At 40.2% G+C, this 26356-nt stretch overlaps 1 protein-coding gene across 2 annotated transcripts in view; it reads right to left on the reverse strand.

Annotated features, from left to right (window-relative positions):
• Positions 1-11908: 11908 nt before the first annotated feature.
• The window catches only part of NBAS (NBAS subunit of NRZ tethering complex), a 286332-nt gene continuing 271884 nt past the window's right edge, over positions 11909-26356 (reverse strand). For both annotated transcript variants that reach the window (XM_029058646.2, XM_029058643.2), the window contains exons 50-52: positions 25732-25876; positions 20235-20363; positions 11909-12358 (exon numbers count right to left, since the gene is read on the reverse strand). In XM_029058646.2, the coding sequence (XP_028914479.1) occupies positions 12083-12358; positions 20235-20363; positions 25732-25876 (550 nt within the window). In that variant the 3' untranslated portion in view covers positions 11909-12082. The remainder of the gene's footprint in view (positions 12359-20234; positions 20364-25731; positions 25877-26356) is intronic.

The following is a 26356-nucleotide window of genomic DNA, read 5'->3' on the forward strand; positions in this document are numbered from 1 at the left end:
GATGCTTGGCTAGAGTGGAGACAGGTGAGTTTTTATGGCATTTTAGATTTATTAATCCTAAGAATAATCATTTTTTTAATTACGTATAGCACTCTTCTTTCCCTCCCCTGTTGAATCTCTCTTTCTCCCCTTCTCTCTCTGTCTCTGACTTTGTTTCTCTCAATTTTCCTTCCTTGCATTTTTTTGAATCCTGGCCTATAATGAACCTCCGCCAGCACTCTTGAGGCTTTGGAAATATTTTCACCTACTCTGTTTCTCATCAAAAAGAAAAATCAAATAAAAAATTGTTGTTCTTTTAAACTCAACCTTCTATAGTAGAAAGTTTGAAAAATGATATTCATTCCTTATCAAGGTAGCATTATTCTTTACGAGTTTGCGAGTTTGGTTTTTTCAGACAAGTCAGTCATTTTGTCACTAAAATGAATTTAATTAAAGTCTGAATGCACTTTCTCCTAATCATGATTTTTCAAAACAGATTTGTCTCTCTCCTTAGGCTATTACTAGGGGGGAAAAAATCCCTGAGAAATAAACAGGGTGCTTTTTATTTCACTCACAGGAGGGAATACTATCTTGGGGCCTGAAATTTTAGATATTTAGGAAGCTTTTCAGACAACTGATAAAGACAAAATTGATCTTCCTTTGAGTTATATTAGAACATTACTTGAAGTCATCCAAGCTGCTTTTCTAATCCAAAATAATTTACTGTTGAACAGTATCAATGAATTGAGTCACTCCACTTACATGATTCTAGTCTTGACAATGACTAGCTTGCTGTTTGACTTTGGGCAAATCACAGCTTTGCTGAGCTCCAAACTGTCACCCAAAAAATATGTTTCACAGAGATTCAGGGAGGTTAAGGACATAGCATATTATACAGTCCTCTGTACTGTGAAGACTGAATTCCCTAAACTTACTTTTCACTAATTCATTCATTCAATAGTATTTATTGAGCACTTACTATGTGCAGAGCACTGTACTAAGTGCTTGGGATGTACAATTCAGCAACAGATAGAGACAACCCCTGCCCAATGATGGGCTCACAGTCTAAAGATTAAGTATAGTAGCAGTAAGAGAAGAGCTGGAAAAAGCTCACAATCAGAGTACTGTACTAAGCAGTTGGTTAAGTACATGATCCATGCCCATAAAGATGTTAAAGACTAGCAAGTCAGAAATTGGGGTTTCTGGGGCTCTTGGGCTCAGGTAAAACTAGTGGTTCCAAGTTCTAAAAATATTAGATATGAGATAATGTCCAACCCCCAAGAAAATCACCTTGGCCCTGGAAGTTTGATTTTTTTTCCACAGAGATTTGGTTAACTTTTCCATCATAAAACGCCTTTCAAAACACAAGCCTGACTATGCAAGCTTGCCTAGTCTCTGTTCCTGGGAAGGACAATTCAGAACAGCCAGCAGTTAACTCGTGGGGCAAGTACAAGGTATCCTGACAAAAAAGGCTAGTTGTCAAAGCACTGTGAGAAATCTTATCCATAGATTCCTCTGCTCATACTGGGCCTGGTTATGAGAACAACATTAGATTTCTCACTTCTGTCAGCATGACTTCCCCAGACTCACCTGGAGAAACAAGAATAATCCAGATTCTGAGCTGTATATTACGTGACTTTGAATGTGAGAATACCCAACCAAGTTGAAAGTCCTCAGGCATAACTTCAGTTACCTAGACATACCAAACCCTGAATGGGCAGTTGATTTACAGCCAGACTCCACTAGTTTGGGGGGGGGAGGGGCGTCTATTATCTACAGGCTGATTCACTCTGCCAAATAGTTTAAAGTTGCAAGATGATTAAAAACTTCTTGGTCCAAAATTAAAATCTTGAGAACAAAATTAGGGCCCTTTCACTAGTAGGCAGCAAACTACTAATAAAACTCAGGAGAAAAAAAGCTGGGACTGGGGGGTTGGGGAAAGGAAGGGGTAGGGTTGCAGAACTCTGTTCCCATGGAAACCACAGCAGGTATGTGTGGTCCAAGAAATAATACAACACAATAGTTAGTGCTTACATAAAGAGAGGAGAGGACACACATGGTGAAATATTTATCACCCACCAATCACTCTGAAAATTGTGTCTGACAAGTGTATCAAATATCACTGGGAGATGCTATCTTCCAAGAGAAACCACTGAACAAAATGATGTGGGTCAAGGGGAGTGGCAACTCACAGGAATGGTGGAGGCAAATAGCAATATTAGGTGAGTTCTAAAAGGGAATGCTGGAGAAAGAAAGGGTGTAATGGCAGGCATTGTTGTGGGAGGAGGTTGCAGTTAGTGTGCTTTGTTACCAACCAAATCAAAAGCCTCAAATCTCTCTACAGGTGCCCAAAAGGGTAGAGAGACCAAGGGAACTGGGACCAATACTGACATTTACCAGAATATCTCTCTCAGAAGTGAATTTCAGAGGAAAATTCCAGGTTTTCCCCTCCAGTTCAGTGATGCATCTACTTGATGGGCAGAAGGTTCAAAAATGCATCAGGATCTCAGAAACCACACTGTGGCAGGGAAAAAAATAAGGTATTTTATTCCATGGTATTCAATGCTTTTCATCTTTGTGCTCAGGTAATGAGACCCATATTTCTAATAGTGTTCTCGCAGGTGTAATTACTATGGGCAAATCCCATCCTCTAGACCACCTCGCCATGGTTATTATGTGGCAGCACATTTTATGGGCTTTCAACATAGAAATGTGCAATTACTGCCGAAGTAACTAAGGCTTAAGGTTGCTAAGAACATCACTGTATACTTGTGAGTCAGAGCTCTGAATCTTCCTCTTGCCCTTCCATTCCTAAAATAGGTAGGAGGCTAAGAGCAGTTTGCTTTAACTTTTATCTCAACTTGTTCTACCAAGAAGTCACTTCTCTAAGGCCTGTCTTGGTTTGTGCTAAAGCTGCTTCCATTTTTGGAAGGAAAGCAGCACCTCAGGTTCACTGGTTAACTGGGAGGGTGGAGAACTAACTGGTTGGACTGTTCTTTCATCATGTAACTTTTCCTTTGGAATTCATCTTAGACTAAAATCATTATGAGCAGGGAAGGTGTCTGCTAATTCTGTTGTATCGTACTCTCCCAAGTGCTTAGTTTGGTGTTCTGTATGTAGCGAGTGCTCAATAAATACCATTTGTTGATTGATTGAGTTACCACAGCTATGTAGAGAGAAGAGTAACCTCCTGTAACCTTGGTGTTATCCTTGACTCATCTTTCTTAGTCAACCCATGTATTCTTTCTGTCACAAATCCTGTTGGTTCAACCTTCACAGCACCACTAACCTTTCCAGCCAACTGCTACCATGTGATTCCAAGCACTTATCTGATCCCACCTTGATCACTGCATCAGCCTCCTTGCTGACCTCCCTGCCTGCTGTCTCTCCCTATTTCAGTCCATACTTCACTCTGCTGCCTGGATCATTTTTCTACAAAATTGATCAGTCCATATTTCCCCACTCCTCAAGAACCCCCAGTGGTTGCACATCCACCTCCATATCAAGCAGAAACCCCGTACTCTTTGTTTTAAGGCCCTCAACCACCTCGCCCCCTCCTACCTTACCTCTGATTTTTCAGTACAACCCTACTCACACAATTGGCTACTCAAATGCCAACCTCGTCACTGTTTCTCAATCTTGTCTATCTTGCTGCCGATGCCTAGATCCAGCCTCTGGCCTGGAACTCCCTCCCCGTTCATGCCTGACAGACCATCACTCTCTCCACCTTCAAAACCTTGTTAAAAGCATATCAACTCTAGGAGCCTTTCTAGGAGTGTTTCCTCCAGGAGGAAACTCTCATTTCCTCTTTTGTCTCTCCTTTCTGTGTTGCCCTTCCACTGGGATCTGTACCCTTCATTCATCTCACCCTCAGTCCCACAACACTTATGTGCATATCTGTAATTTATTCAATTAAATCATCTGTCTCCCACTCTAGACTGTAAGCTCTTTGAGGACGATGAACGTATCTACTAACTCTCTTGTACTGTCCCAAGTGCTTAGTACTGTGCTCTGCACACAGTAAGTGCTTAATAAATACAATTGATGGATTAAGGAGTAACAATGGATAGAGTTCACTAGTAGGAATCTTTCTCATTGGACCAAGCCTTTAAAATCCTTGACCCCTCATGTCGGAAAGGATCCTGAGATATCAGCTGGCCTAAGACATATGGTGGAATTTGCTGCTGAAAAATCTCCAGGTCTGGAGAAGCAGTGTGTTCAATGAAAAGAGCATTGGCCTGGGAGTCAGAAGAACCTGGTTCTATTCACATCTCTGGCATTTGCCTGCTGAGTGACTTTGGGAAAGTCACTGAACTTCCCTGCACTTGATACTTGTTCTCCACAGGACTCTTAGCCCTGGGAAGGGTAGGGATTGGGTCCAACTGGATTATCTTGTATGTACTGCAGAGATTAGTATAGTACTTGGCATGAAGTAAGTGGTTAAAAAGTAACAGTTATTGTTTTTAAGATTGTAGAGAATACATAACCTTCTGGGTTTTATTACCAGGGGAGTTGAGTTCTTTGTGATGTCTAACCAAAATCTCTCCTACTTTAATTTCTATAACCACAGGGTTACACATCACACTGCTTTGCCAAGTGTTTTTTACACAACTGCCAGAGACAGAATACTGAGTTTTAGAGCATTAGTCTCCCTCAGTAACAACATGTGTTGCCTTAAATTAATAGCATTTCCTCTTGATCAGTTTTTCAGGGACAAAGAAAATAGTTCTTCAGCATTCACACCATTCCAAAAAAAAAAAAAAAGAAAATCAAAAAAACCTTCTTATTCCTGAAAACAATTACTCCATCGCCAATTAGCGCTCTCTTTTTTTATAGTATTTGTTAAGCACCTACTATGTGTCAAACACTGTTCTAGGTTCTGGGGTAGGTACAAGTTAATAAGTCGAGAACAGTCCCTATCCCACATGGGGCTCACAGAATAAGTAGGAGGGAGAACAGGCATTTAATCCGCATTTTACAGTGAAGGGGAACTGAAGCATAGAGGATAGGAAACCACTGGAGATATGGACTGACTGGTTTTTCAGAAAAACATGATCCTGGAAACAGAGTGAATCATGAACTAAAAGGGAAGAGACAGAGGCAGGGAGGTCGGAGAGGAGGCTGATGCGGTAGGCAGGCTATGGTAAGTGCTTGGATCAGCATGATAGCAGTCTAATTTAGACTTTGCTTCCTGTTAACTGTACTGTTCTGTCTCTTTCTATGATTATTTCTAAATCTGTCACAGGCAACTCAAGATGTAGATAATATCTCTTCCCTTTCCTTCTTTCATCACTGCTCCCTTCCTGCTGATTTTGCATATTTTCTGTTGCTTGAAGTAAGATTAACTGAGGATTTGTAAATCACAATATTTGTTTAATACTTCCTTTTTAGGATTAAAACATGGATTCTTCATTTAGAAATTAAGAGGGTATATGAAGGAGGCAAGGAGTCAAATTACCATGGAATTTGGATTAGTTGAATCCAAATTAATTAGGCTTTACAGTACATCTTTCCTCTTTTCCCCTTCCCCCAATTGATTGGTTCATTTAATCATATTTATTGAACACTTACTGTGTGCAGAGGACTGTACTAAGCTCTTGGGAGAGTACAATATAACAATAAACAGACACATTCCCTGTCCACAACAAGCTTACAGTCTAGATTTTGATCTCCTATCTGTAAATGTGATTTTAAATGTTTGTCTATGTCTAGAAAATATTTTCAAATAAAACTCTGCAGGAATGATAATTTTAAAGTAAATATGCTAAATTATTTTTGATGCACAAACACAGGAAACAAAAATTAATTTTGCCAGCTTTTCATTCAACTGGGGGTAAACACTGCATAGAGAAAGTTTCCACAGCTAATGGTCTGCTAACTGGCTAAGACAGTACTTGCCCTCCAAAATCTCCTGTGTAAATGTCCATATTTAGCACAGATTTAGATGTAAATTTTAATTATGGTTCAAAAAACACTACAGATACCATTAGAAGTCAGAAAAAAAAAATCTTTCATCATTCTGAACTTAGTTGCATGAATTTATTTCTTTGGTTTACAGAAATTTTTAAGAATCTGCCCAGAATGCCTATCATTTGATAATAGCGAACTGTAAAATAAATTATCAGTGACAACTCAGTGGTTGAAAAGCATCACTCAACCTCTTTAGAAATCCCTACAGAAGGACTCCAGGGAGGTATTTCTAAAGAAAAAATCTCTTATCTGTTGATACATTTGGAAAAGTTTTGAATTGGGTTCAGTCAGTGAACAAAAATTGTTGAGCACCCACTAATTACCACTTCTAGACTGTGAGCCAGTTGTTGGGTAGGGATTGTCTTTATTTGTTGCTGAATTGTACTTTCCAAGCACTTAGTATAGTGCTCTGCACAGAGTAAGACGTCAAATATGATTGAATGAATGAATGAAAGGAAGAAGGGACTTCTGGAAATGTAGAGAATGAAGCCATAGGATTTGGCAACAAACTGAATACAGGGGCTTGAAAGAATGAAGAGTCAAGAATCATGTGAAGGCTTCAGCTTTGAGAGTTGGGAAGCATGGTGATGTCCACTGTGATGGGAAAGTTAGGTGGACAAGAGGATTTGGGAAGGAAGAGGTCAGTTTTGACTATATTGAGCTTGAGGAGCCAGGGAGACACCCATGAACCTGGAGGCAGGAAGAAATGCAAAATGAAGTGGCAGAGAAGTAGTGAGGTCAGGGCTAACAAGGTAGATTTGGGAGCTATCTACAGAAAGATGGGGTATTTCAAGCCATGGGAATGGAAGAGCTCTGGAGACTGTGAGCCTGTCATTGGGCAGGGATTGTCTCTATCTGCTGTCGAATTGTACCTTCCAAGCGATTAGTACTCATACTGTACTCGTCTGCCCAACTGTATATATTTAATTATCCTATTTATTTTGTTAATGAAATGTACATCACCTTGATTCTATTTAGTTGCCATTATTTTTACGAGATGTTCTTCCCCTTGACTCTGTTTATTGCCATTGTTCTTGTATGTCTGTCTCCCCCGATTAGACTGTAAGCCCATCAAACGGCAGGGACTGTCTCTATCTGTTGCTGACTTGTTCATTCCAAGCGCTTAGTACAGTGCTGTGCACATAGTAAGTGCTCAATAAATACTATTGAATGAATTAATAGTACAGTGCTCTGCACATAGTAAGTGCTCAATAAATACTATGGAATGAATGAATGCATTGAATGAATGAAAGTAAAATGAGAAGAGAGTGGGATCCAAAGGAAAGCCTAAGGAACTTCCACAGTGAGAGAAAGAGAGGCAGAAGAAGAGACATGGTCAAAGAGATCTAGAAAGTTTGACCAGGGAGGGGCAACTGGAGAGGAGAGGTTTGAACCAGGAGAGGTCTGTGTCAGAAAACCCAAAGTTACATAGTGTTTCCAGGGGAAGAGCGTGGTCCACAGTGTCCAAGCTAGCTGAGAGGTGGAGAAGGTTCAGGGTGGACTAAAGTCCATTAGATCATCAGTGGCCTTGGAGAGTGAGATCTTAATGGAGTGAAGGTGGAAAAAATGGGATTGCAGAGAGTCAGGAAGGGAATTAGAAGAGAGGAAGTGGGAGCAGAAGTTATGTAACCATTAGAGCTGAAGTCGGGTAACCATTAAAGAAGCTTGGACTGGACTGAAAGGGTGATTAGGTGCAGTAGTATGGAAAAGCAGGGTCCAGGGAATGTTTTTCTCCCTCATTAACTGGTGACATTTGATCTTCCTGGCAATGACAAAAGTCTTCTGATGCCAGCTTCCTCTTTTTTGTCTATCAATGGACCTTTGATCCTCCTCTTTTCTCAAAAGCGAAGAGAAAATTCATTTCTATTGCTTTTAATTTTCTATGCTGAATCTCCTTTCGGGTTTTAGCTTTTCTAATCTAGTCCTTCAAGAATTGTTCTATGTAAAACTATTACTGAATGTTGGAAAGTCCGTGTCTTATGTTAGGATTTTTCCCTGGGCTATACTGCATGAATTACTTACGTAGCTTATCCTTCTATCGACATTAATGTTTGTGTAAAATTATTTGTGCCTAGGAGGGCAGTGCAACCTATTACCAAGTTGTAGTACTAGCTGCAGTCGCATTTGTGTATCCAGGATGTGGTGCACTGCACACTAAGTCTTGAATGACAAAGTGTCTTATTCCTTGTCCACAGGGATCATACACCCTAACAGCAGAGACAATCACAGAAATATTTAAAACTAGAGTGGTTCAAGTAAATGGGAAATGCCAAGGAAATATTCAAGTTAATTATTAACCTTAAGATCATAGTCTTTTCTTCACTGCTTATCTATTCTTTTCACCTGCATACCAATCTTTGAAATAAGAAATACTTTTCCATTTGAAGAGGTATAGTCACAAGGTATAGGCAATGGGAAAAGAAGAGGAATAATTTCCGGTTGGAAAGGAAAATAAAGAATACTATCTCAGAGAAAAATTTCAACTGATGAAATACAGTTTCACTACCCTGTGTTAACAAATCAATATATCTTCTTCATTTAACATTTATTGAAAATTCACTTTATCACCAAATATTGTGGAAACAGCTCTAGTATCTGCTTCCTCCATACTAGATAATCAACTTCATGTTCTTGGGAAGTTAGTAATCTGGGCAGATTCCACTTTCAAATCAAGTAAACTAATAAAATCCAAGTAAGCATAAGTATCAACTCATCTCTTCCTTGTTCTTCCATTTCTTTTCTGTCCAGTGCTTGCTTAAATTCACAAGCAAAGGAAGCAGAGTGGCTTAGTGGAAAAAGCACATGCCTGAGAGTCAAGGGAGCTGGGTTCTAATCCCAGAACCACCACTTGTCTTCTATGTGATCTTGGGCAAGTCATTTTACTTTTGTTACCTCAGTTACCTCATCTGGAAATGGGGATTAAGACTGTGAGCTCCATGTGGGTCATGGACTGTATCCAACCTGATTATCTTGTATCTACTCTACTGATTAGTAGAGTGGCACATAGGAAGCACTTAAACACTACTAAAAAAAAAAAAAAGCACTGCCAACACCAAAATTCAAAATCATATTTTCATTTTATAGTAGGAAACTACTCACATTATGATATTTTAGTTATAGAAGGTATTTAAATACTACATACTTAATTTCAAAGCAATTGTCAAGGCTACCGATGAGTGACATATATCTTGCATTAACATTGCTTATGTAGTTAGAATCCAATTTATTAAGCGTTTTCTGTATGCAGAGCACTGTACAGAGCTCTCGGGGTGTATAATCAGAGTTAGTAGACACGTTCTCTGCCCACAAGGAGCTGATGGTCTAAAGAGGAGACAGACAAAATAAATTATGGATCTGTACATAAGTTCTGTAGGGCCGAGGGTGGGGCGAATATCAAGTGCTTAAAAGGTACAAATACAACTGCAAGGGTGATACAGAAGGGAGAAGGAGTAGGAGAAATGAGTCCGGTAAAACCTCTTGGAAGAGATGGGATTTTAATAGGGATTTGAAGGAGGGGAGAGGGATGGTCTATTGTCTATGAAGAGAAAGGGCATTCCAGGCCAGCGGCAGGACGTGGATGAGGGGTCAGCGGCAAGACAGATGAGACTGAGGTACAGTAAATTGGTAACTGTTAGAGTGAAGTGAGGGTGCTGGGTTTTAGTAGTAAATCAGTAAGGTAAAATAGGAAGGGGGCAAAATGATTGAGTGCTTTAAAGCCAATAAATAGCAAGAAGTGTCTTGAATGCAGAGGTATACATGCAACCCTGTTAAATAGAGTTGTCCATTTTCAAAGAGACTAAGCTTCCATTCTTGTGTCTCAGTTTGTTTGACAAGACTCATGTGTGACCAACACTTCTGAATTATGTGCACATGAGAATAGCTGCTGTACAGCTGTATTGAGCCTGTCTCTGCTTTTCAGGCTTCCAGTTTGTGGGCATCCTAAACTTTGCAGAGGACAACTGCCCTCCCAACTGCTGCCACACAAGATGGTCAGCTGGCTGCCACGGAACAATACTTTGTCAACCATTTATATTAATGTCTGTCTCACTCTAGACTGTAACCTCTTTGTGGGGAGGGAACGTGTCTGCCGACTCTGTTGTATTCTCCCAAAAGCTCAGTACAATGCTCTGCACATAGTAAGCACTCAATAAACACCACTGATTAAATGACTGAATTAACCACTAGAAGAAAAAGATTCAATGCTGTTATTTAAGTGAAAGATTTGTTACAACAATTCTATTCAATGGAGAGGAGAAAATTCACCTTTTTAACAGACATAAAGCTCCAGGTCTAATTTATATCCTCAATGCTTCCGACTGATTCATTTCTGAGATTCTGTAGTTGTATGTAAGCATGAAAGGGGTGAAACTGGTCCTAAAAGAGGTATCAAATGTGAGTAAAGACAATCTGAAACTATCTTAAACTAATTTAAACAATCTTCCTGCAAAAGATCTTGATTAAAGACAAAGGAGCCTGACAAAGGAGGGTTTAGAGCTTGTCATGTTTTGTACTTGGGGAGTTTGGTGCCATTGTTAAATTCCCTTGATAATGAATTTGTATAATCATACATTATGATTTGTATTATGATTAGTATTTGTATAATCATACATTATAATCATACATATGACCCAGAACTACTTCAAGCATTCATCTGACTTTTAGAACAGTTCCACCAAATGCCACATAAGTGTTATACTCCATATCAATTGGTAAGGGCGGATCACAAATAATGAGGATCTGGAACACAATTAGTCCACCATTACTGAAGCGGTGCCTTTTACAACACACATTTGTTGGACGGGATGTGAGAGTATCCTCACATCTGCCCTGCCAACTCACATCTGTAGTATGTGAGTGTACTGTATTCTATACAGTAGAATATCTAAAGAGTTGCTCTATGGCTAGGTGGAGTGGGATTATCATAAGCAGGGTAAAAAGAAACTCTTTAAAGGCACAGTGAAGCAAAACAAGCACATCAGTGAACAAATGGGAGATAGGTCACCCTCGTGTGCCCTCATTTCAAATGGGGCACCTGCCTTCGAAAAAATGTTCTGGAAAAATCGTGACAGCAAGAGGGAGCAGTGTGAGCCCCACCCACCCCACTGCTCTTCTCACACTTGACAACCAAACGGGATTCTGATGTGTGACAGGAAGTTCCATATCCACGGCACTGGACTCCCATCAGCCTTCCCCACTTCATTAGTCATGGAAGTACTCAAACTTTTTAAGTAACAGGGTGCCTTCTTAACTTTTAGAACACTGCGTGAGTCACCACTGTGACTCTATAACTTCTGCATGTTTCTTCCCGAGCACTTAGTACACAGTAAGTACTTCATGAATATTACTACTACAACAAATACAATACTGTAGCAGAGAGCAGTTCTTACAGGCACACAATGTGGAAGATATTCCCAGTCACAGGTCAGTCTCATCAGCCAGATCCTAACTGACTGATCCTAACTAACTAACAGATCCTAATATGACTGGGGAATTCAAGGAAATATGTTATGTTTTTTTAAAAGTCACAAAGAAAAATAATTGAAGAAAACTGATTTGAAAGACACAGAATGTGGCATTTATAAAACCCGGCCAGACAACAGCACACAAGGTGGAAAGTCCAAAAGAACATTGATCAGTAAGTGTTCACTAAAATTAGATCCTCACTGAAAATCTTTCCCATGTATGTTTTCATTATGTGTTTTTGGTAGTTTTTAGGGAATCCAAGAATGCTGGCATCACAGCGTAAGCCTGTTTGCACACCACATTGGGAAGACGCAGTTTTAAATGTGTGTATGCATGTACACTCACAGTGTCAGGCCTAGGGACCTCAACAAAATGAGTTGGAGACCTGAGGTGTTCGTTTCTCCATCCTAGTGCTTTGTAACTTTCAATTATGCTTTATATAGGTATGAGCCGAATGGTTTAGCTTTCTCCAGTGATAATCTTTAAACCACGTCAGTCACATTCACATTAAGTTTATTAGCATTTTTCGAAATCGTTTTGAGCAGTGGACAGATATATTCCCTACGATCCGAGCTGTCCTTCCATACCAAATTTCCATCTGAGAACTAGGTAGGACGCTTTACTACACAGAAACTTCTTTACACCCCAAACCTCCATGCTGAAATGCATCTTATAGCCAGAGCTGAACGGCCCTGAGGGCGGCACTAAACGTTCTCAGGGAGGGATGTGTCCCTTTGTACTTCAGCAGCAGGGAACCCGCCTCTGCGGGGAAACCAGCCTTCTGCAGCTGCTGGACTATTTCTTCTACAGCCCATTGCTGCTCTTCATGGTGAGCCAACAGGTGATTGATAAGACGAGGATAAAAGGAAGTGGACACACAGTCGACCACCAATCCGGCATCCAGAAGCAATCCGAGGATTTCCGGGTCACAGTTTGAATCTTCGACCTATGGGAAAGGAAAAAGCATAATGAGAATAAGTCATGTGAAATCATCAGAATGGAATGGTCAGTTAGCCTAGTATTTTGACGCTAACAGTGCTACCAGAATACCTGGAGCAACAGGTTGGCAATTCATTTAATCATATTTACTGAGCACTTACTGTGTGAAAAGCAGTTGTCTGCCTTATGTTGCACATTAATAAAAAGGGTTCCACAGGCTCTACAAAGAACCCTACAAGATTAGTACAGTTTGAGTTTTCATCACAAAAGTTCTGACACCTTTTGCTATCAGGGAAGGATTTTCTAAATGCCCACTGCTCCAAATAATTCTAGACTTTACTATTCTGACAGGGACTAAAGGAAGAAGTACCACACATAATTCTCTGGATCACCTCTAGCAACCTTCTTATAAATAAAGTTCCATTGAAGTTATACTCTTTAATGGCTTGTTTTACTTTTGATTCTCCAACTCCCTACTGAAGAAAGCTTTACTCAGATTGACCCAAATGAACTCTTCAAAGCATTATACTTTCTTCACGACGACTTCTGGAATTTTGCTTTCTCACCAGGTTTCTTTACAAACAAGGTGGGATGATCTTTTCACTTAATGCGACATGACAGCAAAAATGTGTTTGCAATAACCAAGTGGCTAAGATTGAACACTCACAGTTCTTCATGCTAAACTTTTTCCAATAAAAAATCCATTGTAAAAGTATAAGATTTGTATTACAGCCCAGTAGACATTAAAACAATCAATTCACACTAAATGATCCGGCAACTAACTTTTACACAACTGTTTAACTACAAAAGTGCTCAATGTTCTACCAATCTGAAGACAATGAAGATTCTTTCCCAACTCCATTCTCTTCACATCACCCCAAATTATACCCGTCCTTTCTTCTTGTAAAACTGCCCCACACTCATCATTTCCCCAAAACTCTTTAAGCAGTCTAAGTTAGGCTTTAGCACTTTCTCAGTACTGTGTATACACATCAGCAAGGGTATAGCTGTTCATATAAGGCAATATTTTCTGTCTCCAACATTGTGCTATTATGTGTTTTCCCATTTTCCTTGATTTTTTAATATGAGTGCCAGCTCACGGAATGCATAGTTCCTCAAGGAGTGAAAATGTCCAGAAGGTGTATGCGGTATTGTTGATTGGGCAATATTTCTGAAAAATACACTGTCATGAATTGCACACATGTTAAATAAAAATTATGAGCTACGGCATAAGCAATATTTCCCCCTGTCATTTAATTTCTGGATAATGTATTAGAAATAGTAATAATAATAGTAGTAATAATAGTATTTACTGAGTGGCCACAGAGTGGCCACTGTACTGAATGCTTTGGAAGACCAGAAAAAGTAATGACACATTCTCTGTCCACAAGGAGCTTACCCTCTAGTGGCGATAATCCATTTATAACTGAAATCTACAGACAATTCAAAAAATCATTTTTAAACAATAGTTTTCCTATCTTCATCATGAAATGTTTTTGGTACCATGAAGCAACAGAAAAATGGGTAGGTTTGAATTTTACCTCTTTTTAATTTCCCCTGCCCATCCTCTGGTAGATTTGTTAATGAAATCCCCAAAAGAAAAGCAGAAAATGGTACAGGGAGAAACTAAAAAACTTGCATAATTCTCTAAATGGACATTAAACTCATGAATTTGTTGCACTGTACGCTCCCAAATGCTTAGTACCATACTCTGCACACAGTGCTCAATAAATACCATTGATTGATAATAAGATGTTCACTCCTTGTGTTAATACTGTTTTTTTTCCCATATTCTCCCTTCCTTACTTTCTACCTCTTAATAACTGAGCACCTGGAATGTCTATGGAACAAAAAGCAAAGGAATTATTTTGAGCTTTTTGATCACCTTAAGAATTATGCCAATTCTATTGTAGTACATTCTCCCATGTACTTAGTACATTGCTCTGCACACAGTAAGTGCTCAATAAATGTCACTGACTGATCTCACGCTCCCTTATTTTTACAAATTAAAAAAAAAGTAGAAAAGCACAAAATGTCAGTATGCCAAGGGCAAACATTTGATAAACTACACCACTCAGATAAAAGGCTCTGAATTACAAATACAGTGCCATAATAATTTTAAATTCTCCAGAATACGACACCAGAAAACACCTTCATCATTCTCTATTTTCTCACTGAACTCCCTTCCTTCAGGATTTCAGACTCCTAGAGAGAAAGTGATATTTTTTTCTGAGGTAAGAGGCAGAGGCCGCAGCAGGAGTTCCTGACCTGATTTTTCTCCCTTTATTCCATTTTCATATTTGTGTGTCCCTCCTTTGCAGCGGCATTTCCAAAATATACAGTCTCTGAATTACAACTGAAAACTCTAAAGGGGGGGGGGGGGACTTATATTTTCTTTTGTATGATTAGCTGCTTCAATTTTGGCACAACAGTTCCAAGATACAAGTTAAAAGACTCAATGACCAATAAATTTTGTTGTTTTTTCAAGTCCCGCACTCTTTGGCCATAACCTCTTAACCTTCCTTCTCTCCCACACACACTCTTTTCAGCAAAACTGTGTTCTCCTGCACAAAGATCTTTGATCTTTATAGCTCCTCCATTTATTCAAGGTCATCGTTCCCTATTTGGACACCTACATAACTTTCCCTCTCTAAATGCTCAAATTCACAACCTCAACTCTTTACCTCCTGCCCCTCTGGTCATCTTGAACCACCAACCCCCATCCCTGGGCAACCTCCACAGGAGGCCTCCTCTGCTCTTCCTCTAACAAGTGTTGGGAAAATATCTCTCGGGAGGAGGGAGGTGGCGGTTAAACCATATTAAATCAGTATTTGCTGAGAAGAATGGGATTTCAAAGAACCAATCAATCACATTTATTGAGCACTTACTGTTTGCAGAGCACTGTACTAAGCACTTGGTAGATTACAATATATCAGAGTTGGGAGACATGTCCCCTTCACACAGTGAGTTTATAGTCCAGAAGGGAAGACATAAATCAGTACGAATAAATAGATTATGAATATGTACACAAGTTCTATCGGGCTGAAGGTGGGGTGGTGAATATTGGAGAAGCAGCATGGCTTAGTGGAAAGAGCCCGGGCTTGGGAATCAGAGGACGTGGGTTCTAATCCCAGCTCTGCTACTTGTTGGCTGTGTGACCTTGGGCAAGCCACTTTAACTTCTCTGTGCCTCAGGTACCTCAACTGTAAAATGGGGATTAAGACTGTGAGCCCCACATGGGACAACCTGATTACCTCGCATTACCCCAGCGCTTAGAACAGTGTTTGGCACACAGTAAGGGCTTAAGAAAAACCATAATTATTATAATTATAGGCTGCAAATAATAATAATAATCACTGTGGTATTTGTTAAGCACATACTATGTGCCAAGCACCGTATTAAACGCTGAGGTGGATACAGGCAAATAGGATTGGACAGCACATACTATGTGCCAAGCACCATATTAAACGCTGGGGTGGATACAGGCAAATCGGGTTGGACACAGTCCCTGTCCCACATAGGGATCACAGCCTCAATCCCCATTTTGCAGATGAGATAACTGAGTCCCACAGAAGTGAAGTGACTTGCCCAAGGTCACACAGCAGATACATGGTGGAGCCAGGATCCAAGTGCAAGGGAGATGCAGAAGGGAGTGGGAGAAGAGGAAATGCGGGCTAAGTCAGGGAAGGCCTCTTAGAGGAGATGTCCTTTTAATATGGCTTTGAAGGTGGAGAGTGATCATCTGTCGGCTAAGAGGAGGGCGTTCCAGGCCAGAGGCAGGAGGATATGGGCGAGGAGTCAGTGGCGAGATTGATGAGGTCGAGGTACAGTGAGTAGGTTGGCAGTAGAGGAGTGAAATGCGAGGGCTGGGTTGTAGTACGAAAGAAGCTAAGTATAGGAGGGGGCAAGGTTTTTGAATGCTTTTAAAGCCCATGGTAAGGAGTTTCTGTTTGATGTGGAGTAGATGGGCAACCACTAGAAGTTTTTGAGGAATGGGGAAACACGGACTGAAAGGTTATGTAGAAAAATGATCCAGGAAGCTGAGTGAAGTATGCCCTTAATTGGGGAGAGACAAGAGGCAGGAAGGTAAACAAGGAGATTGATGCCAGTAATCAGTCAGGTGGGATTGGATAAGTGCTTGGACGAAAGTTTGGATGGCTCCATCCAAAGGGAAGATTTTAATGATGTTACGAAGGTTGAACCAAAATAATTTCGTGACAGAATGAATATGTGGGTTAAATGAGAGAGCGGAGTCATGTATTAAGCACCATGGTTAGGGGGTTGTGAGAAGGGAGGATGCTGTGCTCTCCACAGTGATAGGAAAGTCACAGGGAGGACAGGGTTTGGGTGGGAAGATGAGGAGTTCTGTTTTAGACATGTTAAGTTTGAGGTGGAAATCATCTGCCTCTTAGTATAGTGCTCTGCACATAGTAAGACCTCAATAATACCACTGATTGATATATCTTTAGGAGCTCTACATTTGTCTCCTCGATGTTTTTTCATAACCATCATTTTTCTGGCAACCCCAATCCTAATTGAAAATGGAAACATTTAATAAAGTAGAAAGATGAATTACTGACAAATATTATGGCATATCTGCATAGCAACTGAATTGCCAGCCTCCTCAATCACTATCGACCTCGGTCCATTGTCCTACCTATGGCCTGGAATGCCCTCCCTCCTCACATCTGTCAAACTAGCTCTCTTCTCCGCTTCGAAGCCCTACTGAGAGGCTCACCTCCTCCAGGAGGCCTTCCCAGAATGAGCCCCCCTTTTCCCCTACTCCTCCCCTCCCATCACCCCTCTCCCTCCCTCTGCTCTACCCCCTTCCCCACCCCTCAGCACTTGTGCATAGTTGTAGATTTTTATTATTAGATTTATTTTATTAATGATGTGCATATATCTATAATTCTATTTATCTATTTTGATGCTATTGATGCCTATCTACTTGTTTTGTTGTCTGTCTCCCCCTTCCGGACTGTGAGCCCGTTGTTGGGTAGGCATTGTCTCTAACTGTTGCTGAACTGTATTTTCCAAGCACTTAGAACAGTGCTCTGCACACAGTAAGCGCTCAATAAATATGATTTAATGAATGAATGAATGAATGAATGAATGAATAGTATTTATTGAAAGCCTACTGGGAACAAGCACTATGCTAAATGCTTGGTCTTCAGCATCAAATGATTCAGATGAAAGCCAAGAGAGTTCATCTCATTTCTTACGAAGTGGACGGCATTGAAAAAACTTTCAAATGTTTGTTTGGTCATAAGAAAGAGACCAAAGGAGTTCATGGTATGGTACTGCTGCTTTTTTATTTGTTTGTTAAGTGTTCATCATTAGGCTATGCACGGTTGTAACTGAGTCTTCCACTTGGAAGTATAAAAACATGATCATTAACCTGGGGTAGTTATAATAATGATGGCATTTGTTAAGCGCTTACTATATGCAAAGCACTGTTCTAAACGCTGGGGGAGATACAAGGTAATCAGCTTGTCCCAGGTGGGGCTCATATCCCCACTTTACAGATGAGGTCACTGAGGCACAGAGAATAATAATAATAATAATAATAATGTTGGTATTTGTTAAGCGCTTACTATGTGCCGAGCACTGTTCTAAGCGCTGGGGTAGACATAGGGGAATCAGGTTGTCCCACGTGGGGCTCACAGTCTTAATCCCCATTTTACAGACGAGGGAACTGAGGCACAGAGAAGTTAAGTGACTTGCCCAGAAGTTAAGTGACTTGCCCAAGGTCACACGGCTGACAAGTGGCAGAGCCGGGATTAGAACCCACAATCTCTGACTCCCAAGCCCAGGCTCTTACTCTCAATGATGTAAAATATCAGTCTTTTTGTTTGACTTTCTTGAATTAATTTGTATATTTAATAATCAGGTATTCCACTAACCAAAACGTTTCATAATTTATGCTTCTGGGGAAAAAACTGACAAGAATGATGTAAATGGGCACCAATAAGCTATTCTTAAATTATAACTGTGCACATATCTTCATAGGTAAATACTTTTTTATGTGTTTTCTTTCACCTCCTAGTAAGCAAAAGGGCACCTGGAACTTACATATTAGAGATCTAACACTATCCAGGCTAAAGAGATCTACCATTATCTAGTACACTTTAACCACTTTACTTGGGACTGTTAAAATATTTCAATGATTGAGGAGGATGTAAGCCAAAGTAAACTTGGCAGCATTCCACGCTCCAAAGCACAAGCAGCGTGGCTCAGTGGAAGGAGCACGGGCTTGAGAGCCAGAGGTCGTGGGTTTGAATCCCGGCTCTGCCACTTGTCAGCTGTGTGACTGTGGGCAAGTCACTTCACTTCTCTGTGCCTCAGTTACCTCATCTGTAAAATGGGAATTAAGACTGTGAACCTCACGTGGGACAACCTGATTACCCTGTATCTACCCCAGAGCTTAGAACAGTGCTCTGCACATAGTAAGCGCTTAACAAATACCAACATTATTATTAAGCACTGAAAGAAACAATGGCAACATGATACAATACTGAGTGTTGTCACGAAAAAGTTCTAAGAGAAGAGTGTTATGGGGAATGTTGCATGTGTACAATAATTGAAGAAAGCAGCATGGCATAGTAGAAGTGACTTGGTGCAGTGGTTAGAGCACGGACTGGGAGTCAGAAGGTCATGGGTTCTAATCCTGGCTCCACCACTTGTCAGCTGTGTGACCTTGGGCAAGTCACTTCACTTCTCTGGGCTTCAGTTTGTCTCATCTGTAAAATGGGGATTGAGACGGTAAGCCCCACGTGGGACAGGGACTGTGTCCAAACTAATTAGCTTGTATCCACCCCAGCGCTTAATACAGTGCCTGGCACACAGTAAGTGCTTAACAAATACAATAATAAGAAGAAAGCAAACATATTATTATTTTCATAAATTGCTTCTCTCATATACCCTCTGAGATTGGTTGACATTTATTTTCCCCATTTTAAAGATGTTTGGCTCACTTGAACAGGCTGCCATGCAAAATTATTCAGCCGGAAAACTTATAAGAGCCTAAATCAGAATTAAAAAGAAAAGTTAAATATGGTGCTGAGTCTTTACAAAACTGTAAGATTAGGTAAAAGGGAGATTTGCAGTCCTGGGAAGCTCCTTGAGGGCAGGGAAAATGTCTACAACTTCATTATATTGTACTCTTCCAACTATTTAGATTGATTTATTAGGGCATAGTTAATAAATTCCTCTTTAGATGACAGATATGAGTTACTCTAGAATTATGATGGAAAATACCTTTAGAGGTTAAGATACAATCATTGTTCTGTTGCCCTCTCCTAGACTTCCGTTTAGGACCCAAGCTGAGCAAGAGCAGTAAAGATTTAATGGTTTGACCAGACTGGAGTACATACAATGACCACTGGAACAGCTAAATTGTGACCCTAGAGTTGGCTGACTTTGAAGTGCAAGCTTGAAAGGGGAAGAGAAAAAAGAAGTTGGAGTTCATAGTCTTTCCCAACAGTCACATTATTAAACACTGTTAAGGCTGCCAAACCAGGAGAGGCTCAGGAGGTGCATGCCTAATTGAATCTTTGAACTCTGAGAGTCTCTAGGTACTGAAAAAGCAGCCCAAATACACTGCCATCCTTTGTATTACATGCTCCTTAAACATGGCTTTCAAACAACAAACACAATTTCAATTGTACTAGTTTTACACCAAATGAATTAAGACAACTATTGTTGACTCTCATTAGATCATAGAAGATCTGATTAAGCTCTAGAATCACACAATGCAGTGATAACGGTTTTAGCAAATTTTCATGATGGTCCAGGAATCCAGAGACTGTGACTTCTGTGAAGATGAAAGATCTAATTTATTACCTTACACCTAGAAAGATGGTTAATTCAACTTCTCCTCATACCTTTCCCACAGTTTTGATCTGCTCCAGGGCCACAACATGAAGATCGCGATCTTGGCTTTCTACTAGCAGTTTCAGGGAAGGTAGCAGGAGAGCCTGGTTAAGCAGCAGCAAACACAGCTCCTTTATACACTGCAAACAAAGCATAAAAGCCATGCTGTGAAATAATAATAATAATGTTGGTATTCGTTAAGCGCTTACTATGTGCAGAGCACTGTTCTAAGTGCTGGGGTAGATACAGGGAATGTTAGTAGACCTTTAGTGATGCTAATAAATCAATCAATCCATCATATTCATTGAGTGCTTACTGTGTGCAGAGCACTCTACTAAGTGATTGGGAGAGTACAATGAATCGGATTTGGCAGACGTTCCCTGTCCACAAGGAGCTTACAGTCTAGAGGGGAAGAAAGACGTTAAAATAAATTATGATTACGTACATAAGTTCTGTGGGGTTGAGGGTGGGAGAATAAAGGATACAGATTCAAGTGCAAAAGCAATGAAGATGGGAGAGAGAGTAGGGGAACTGAGGGATGAACAGGGAAGACCTCTTGAAGGAGATGTGATTTAAATATGGCTTTGAAGAAGGGTAGAGTGATGGTCTATTGGATATGAAGAGGGAGGAAGCTCCAGGCCAGAGGCAGGACATGGGGGAGAGATCAGTGGAGAAATGGATGAGACTGAGGCACAGTGAGACGTTTGGCATTTAAGGATGAAGTGAGCTTGCTGGGTTGTAGTAAGAAATCAGCAAGGTAAGATAGGAGGGGGAGAAGTGATTGAGTGATGCACAGTCCCAATGGTTAGGAGTTTCTGTGTGATGCAGAAATGGATAGGCAACCTCTGGCATTTCTTGGAGGTTAACTGAATTCACGTTTATGAAAATCTAATATGTCACAAAGAAAGCCAAATAATGAAAATTTTAACTAACATCATAGAAATAAGGAAAAATGCCAGTATTCAAAAATCTATCAATATACCCTTCAATATCACCCAATTTTTCTTCATTAATGTACCTATCTATCCATCTACACTAAATAAATAGGATGCCTGTTCTACTGTACCTAAGAAAACTGAAATAGTCTCACAGCTTCCTCCTGAAAGAAGAGCATATTCTCAGTCCCCTTTGGGACTGATAGTTCTTTGAAGTTTCTGCAGAAGCCTGGTTTCTAGGGAGGAAAGTTCCCATCTAGCATTGGGAATTCCTTTAAAAAATGCCAAGAAGTTGCAATAAAACAAGAGACAAATAGCTTCTTTAAAATTCACTATAAAGAATTAATTTGAATCCATTCAATTTTTTCTTCCCTTGGATTTTAAGCTAAGATGCTGATTAGAATTATATTTTTAAGTATCAGTTTATTGGGCTTCAAAGTCCCATACAACTAGAAGTATAGAGTGGCAAATATCTTCACAAAAATGTGTTTGAAGAATAAATAATTCAGTAGAACTACGATTTAAAAGCATTCAGTAAACGTCATCTAAAATTATGAATCTTCAGTTATGAATTGCACCCATTTGTTGCAAAAAAAAAAGAAGTACATCTACATTCTGAGTCTAGAATAAGAGAAATAAATAGTTGAGCGTGATGAAACAACCATTATGAATGATGACACTCTGACCTTGGATGACTAGATTTAAAGACTCAGTCTTTTCTCCATCATTTTCAACCTTAATAATTAGGTACTTCGAACAATGCAACCAGCTTATTTTGTAGTTCCCACTTGATGCTGCTGCTGCTGCTGATGGTATTTGTTAAGCTCTTACTATGTGCCAAGCACTGTTCTAAGCACTGGGGAGAATCAAGGTAATCAGGTTGTCCCATGTGGGCTCACAGTCTTAATCCCCATTTTCAGATGAGGTAACTGAAGCACAGAGAAGTTAAGTGACTTGCCCAAAGTCACACAGCTGATAAGCGGCAGAGACGGAATTAGAACACGCAACCTCTGACTCCCAAGCCCAGGCTCTTTCCACTGAGCCACACTGCATCTCACACTTGGATAAGCTTCACTGGAAAGCAGAGGTTGTCATGTTTTTAAGTCTTTGGTTGTAGCATAGCTTACTAAATGCTCGATTTTATGTACCATATTAGGTTCAATGACCATCAGAAGAGTGCTGCTAATTTTTTTGCTTTCACTTTAATGATTGGGTACTTAGAAGTCAAGGACAAGTATATTAGGGCTACAATTTTACAGGAAATTAAACATCTCAATCAATTAATTTTATTTATTGAGCACTCCCTGTGTGCACAGCACTGTACTAATCCTATGAATCCAGGCTTATATTTTGTCAATGATGGAACTACATTTCTATCCTCACAAATAGTAGAACTCTCCTTTGGTTTGTGTATTTTATTTTCAATTATTTACTTATGCAAATGTCAGTGGCACTGAGCTGGCCTTTACTATCTAAATCGAATCATTCTGTTTGATGAACGATTGACCGAAGCCAGAGAGTTTGGAAAGGTAGATGAAAATCCTCTGTGAGTAATATGCTTATAATTTAGAACACATTCACTAGTAAAACCTGCATCAAGGTAGATGGATGTTCCAATATATTTTGACTGCAAACTTTCAATATTATTTTCTTCAAGTCCATATATTATCTTTGAAAGGATGGATAATTTGGAGGTTTCCCCTCCAATACCCTCAACAGACGTTAGGTTATCCTCAAAACCCCTAACGCTACTCCATTTTCCTTTCAACTGTTCCTCAATGCATATTTTGGGAAACTGGAAGCAGATCATACATTATAAATGGGCTAACCTGCCTGGGCCAGCAGGGGATTGCACAAGAGCAATGGAAAAGCAGCAAGGCCTAATGGATAGATCACGGGCCTGGGAGTCAGAAGGCCCTGGGTTCTAATGCCAGCTCCGCCACTTGTCCGCTGTGTGTCCTTGGGCAAGTCACTTAGCTCCTCTGGGCCTCAGTTACCTCATCTGTAAAATGGAGATTGACTGTGAGCCTCCTGTGGGGCATGGACTGTGTCTAATCTGATTAGCCCATATCTACCCCAGTGATTAGTACAGTGCCCTTACTTAACAAATACTATTAAAAAGAACAATGAGCTGCACCCAAAACTTACATTTTATTGTCAATGACCCTAGATTTAAACCTTAATCACCTATTTAATCACCCGGAGAAGCAACATGGCTCAGTGGAAAGAGCCCGGGCTCGGGAGTCAGAGGTCATGGGTTCGAATTCCGGCTCTGCCACTTGTCTGCTGTGTGACCTTGGGCAAGTCACTTAACTTCTCTGTGCCTCAGTTACCTCATCTGTAAAATGGGGATTAACTGTGAGCCTCACGTGGGACAACCTGATTCCCCTGTATCTACCCCAGTGCTTAGAACAGTGCTCGGCACATAGTAAGCGCTTAACAAATACCAACATTATTATTTAATCTGGAGCCTTGAAAGCTTATGTGTAAATTTTAAGCAAGCAATGAAGCTGAGTGTTGTTTAGTGAAATGCCATGCAGCTAGGGAGAGACCGCAGGAAGACCTCATAAAGCTGGATGTGAATGGACCGAAAATGATAATGTTGTTATTTATCGTGAGGCTCACAGTTAATCCCCATTTTACAGATGAGGTAACTGAGGCCCAGAGAAGTGAGTGACTTGCCCAAGGTCACATAGCAGATAAGTGGCGGAGCCAGGATTAGAACCCATGACCTCTGACTCCCAGCCCGTGCTCTTTCCACTAAGCCACGCTGCTTCTCAGGAAAAGGAGTATATCTGTTCCGACTCGACTGAAGTGCATGGCCAAGGCAAGCCCCAATTGTTGTTCATCAAATCCCACAACATTAAGTCGAGGAGGAACCTACTGAACGCTTGAATGATGGATTACTGAAACTTAAAGAAGGTTCAAAAATCACAAAAGGAAACGCATCTTTACATAATGGATATTACTATATGGTATCAGTTAACACAGGAAGGCATGCAGCGGCAAAACATTAGCAGGTTCCGAAGGGATTTGGATTTCTAGAGGGAAAGTTAGGATGTATATATATATATAAAATAGAGGATGTCAGAACCCTAAACATGAGGACTGATATCAAAGTGGGCAACCACTACATGGCCCTACTGTTGCTTATGTTGGCAGCAGGACAGTAGGCAGGGGAGAGTATCGGTTTGACCAATTTGACCAATTAATCAAATCTATCAATTGAGTTTATTGAATTCTTATTGTGTACAGAGCACAATATGAAGCACTTGAAAAGGTATAATAAAATAGAGTTGATAGATAAGGTCCCTGCCCCTAAGGGAAGCAGCATAGCCTAATGGAAAGAGTACTGGACTGGGAATCAGAGGACCTGGGTTCTAATCCTGGCTCTGCCAAATGCTTGCTCTATAACTTTGGGCAAGTCACTTAACTTCTCTCACCCTCAGTTCTGTCGTTCTCACTCTTACTTAGACTGTGAGCCTAATGTGGGGCAGGGATTGTGTCCAACCTAATTCTGCTTTGTAGTAGGAAATCTGCAGGGTAAGATAAGAGAGGGCAAACTGATTGAGTGCTTTAAACCCAATGGTAAGGAGATTCTATCTGATGCAGAGTTGGTGGGTGGTGAGGAGACATGGGCTGAACACTTCTGTAGAAAAATGACCTGGGCAACAGAATGAAGGATTTGGTGACAATATATATGGGTTGCGTGAGGGAAATGAGTAAATGGTAATGTTTATGATATAGTAGGAAAATGGTGTTGTCTAGAGTGATGGAAAACTGAGGGGGAGGACATGGTTTGGGTGGGAAGATGAAGAGTTCTCCTTAGTTAAATAACTTTTCTGCTTTTCTTGATTCTGAAACACATTAGTCTGTAATTTTGAGTAAATTACAAAATAAGTATTTAACAGTTTTATTTTCCAGCTAACATGTGACATTTACTCTTGTTTTGATGTCATATTTACTCCAAGTGCTGGCTTATTCCCACAAAATTCCATGATCACATTTTCCAACACTTAAAATGGACAAAATATTTTGCTACTATAAAACTTTTCAATGCTTTTTTCTTTCTATAAGTGCTTCTCTCTTTTTCAAAACACAGTACAAGATAAAGCCCGAGGGTCACGAAGGATCTGACTGATTTTTCTCCCTACTATTTTTAGCAACAAATAGTGTGGTTAGGCAAATCATATCAGAGGGGAAAAAAAACTAGAACACTAAAGGAGTTTGTCTGAAGGTATGCTCAGGGCAATGCTGAAGCCGGCAAAGTTTGCAAATAATGTGTATGCATGCTCTATTTTTTGGGATGTGAAGGGGGAGAATGGGGAAGAACATACATAATTCATTTAACCGAACATTTATATAGAAGCACCACTTAAGAAAATGGAAAATATAAAGTTTTAGAGTTTTTCTCCTGGAATATTTTCTTCATTCAATATATTAAAAATTATTGGCATTTAACTCATCATGGCTTCTGGTAAAAGTAATTTATGGGAACTTGAAGGCATCAGTTTAGGTGTTTTGATATTAATTCAAATACTCACTAAGAAGAGCCCTTGAAACATCAACTCACCTCTACAGGGAGCATTTGCTTGGTATGATACAAAGATCGACAGATCTTCAATACTTCATTACCCAGAGCTTCCTTGTTCTCCTCTGTGCAGCTGGACACCATCTTGGTGACTAGTTTCATCCAAGGATTTTTTGCTGTACTTGTACTGATAGAGAAAAGTACATATTATTGGAAATGAATAAAAGGTCTAATTGTTACTCAAACATACAGGAAGAATTTAGCACCTTCCACAGCAAAACACAAACACTGGACCTACCTTGAGTGTTCAATTAAGTTCCCAATTATAGTCAAATAGAATGCACTTGGATTCAGTATGAACTATAGGCTTCACAACACAACAGAGGAACCACTAAGTGTCCAGGGTCCCATAAATTCCCATCAGCAGTTTGCATAAAGGGGCTTCTGAAATGTCTTGCAGTCTGAATGTGGAGGATGAGCCTGGAAGTTAGAAGGTCATGGGTTCTAATACCGGGTTCACTAAATGTCTGCTGTGTGACCTTGGGCAAGTCACTTAACTTCTCTGTGCCTCAGTTACCTCATCTGTAAAATGGGGACTGAGAAACGAGCCCCACATGGGACAGGGACTGTGTCCAACCCAATATGCTTGTATCCACCCCGGCGCTTA

The sequence above is a fragment of the Ornithorhynchus anatinus genome, chromosome 1, assembly GCF_004115215.2.
Source record: "Ornithorhynchus anatinus isolate Pmale09 chromosome 1, mOrnAna1.pri.v4, whole genome shotgun sequence".
In the NCBI taxonomy this organism is placed as follows: domain Eukaryota; kingdom Metazoa; phylum Chordata; class Mammalia; order Monotremata; family Ornithorhynchidae; genus Ornithorhynchus; species Ornithorhynchus anatinus.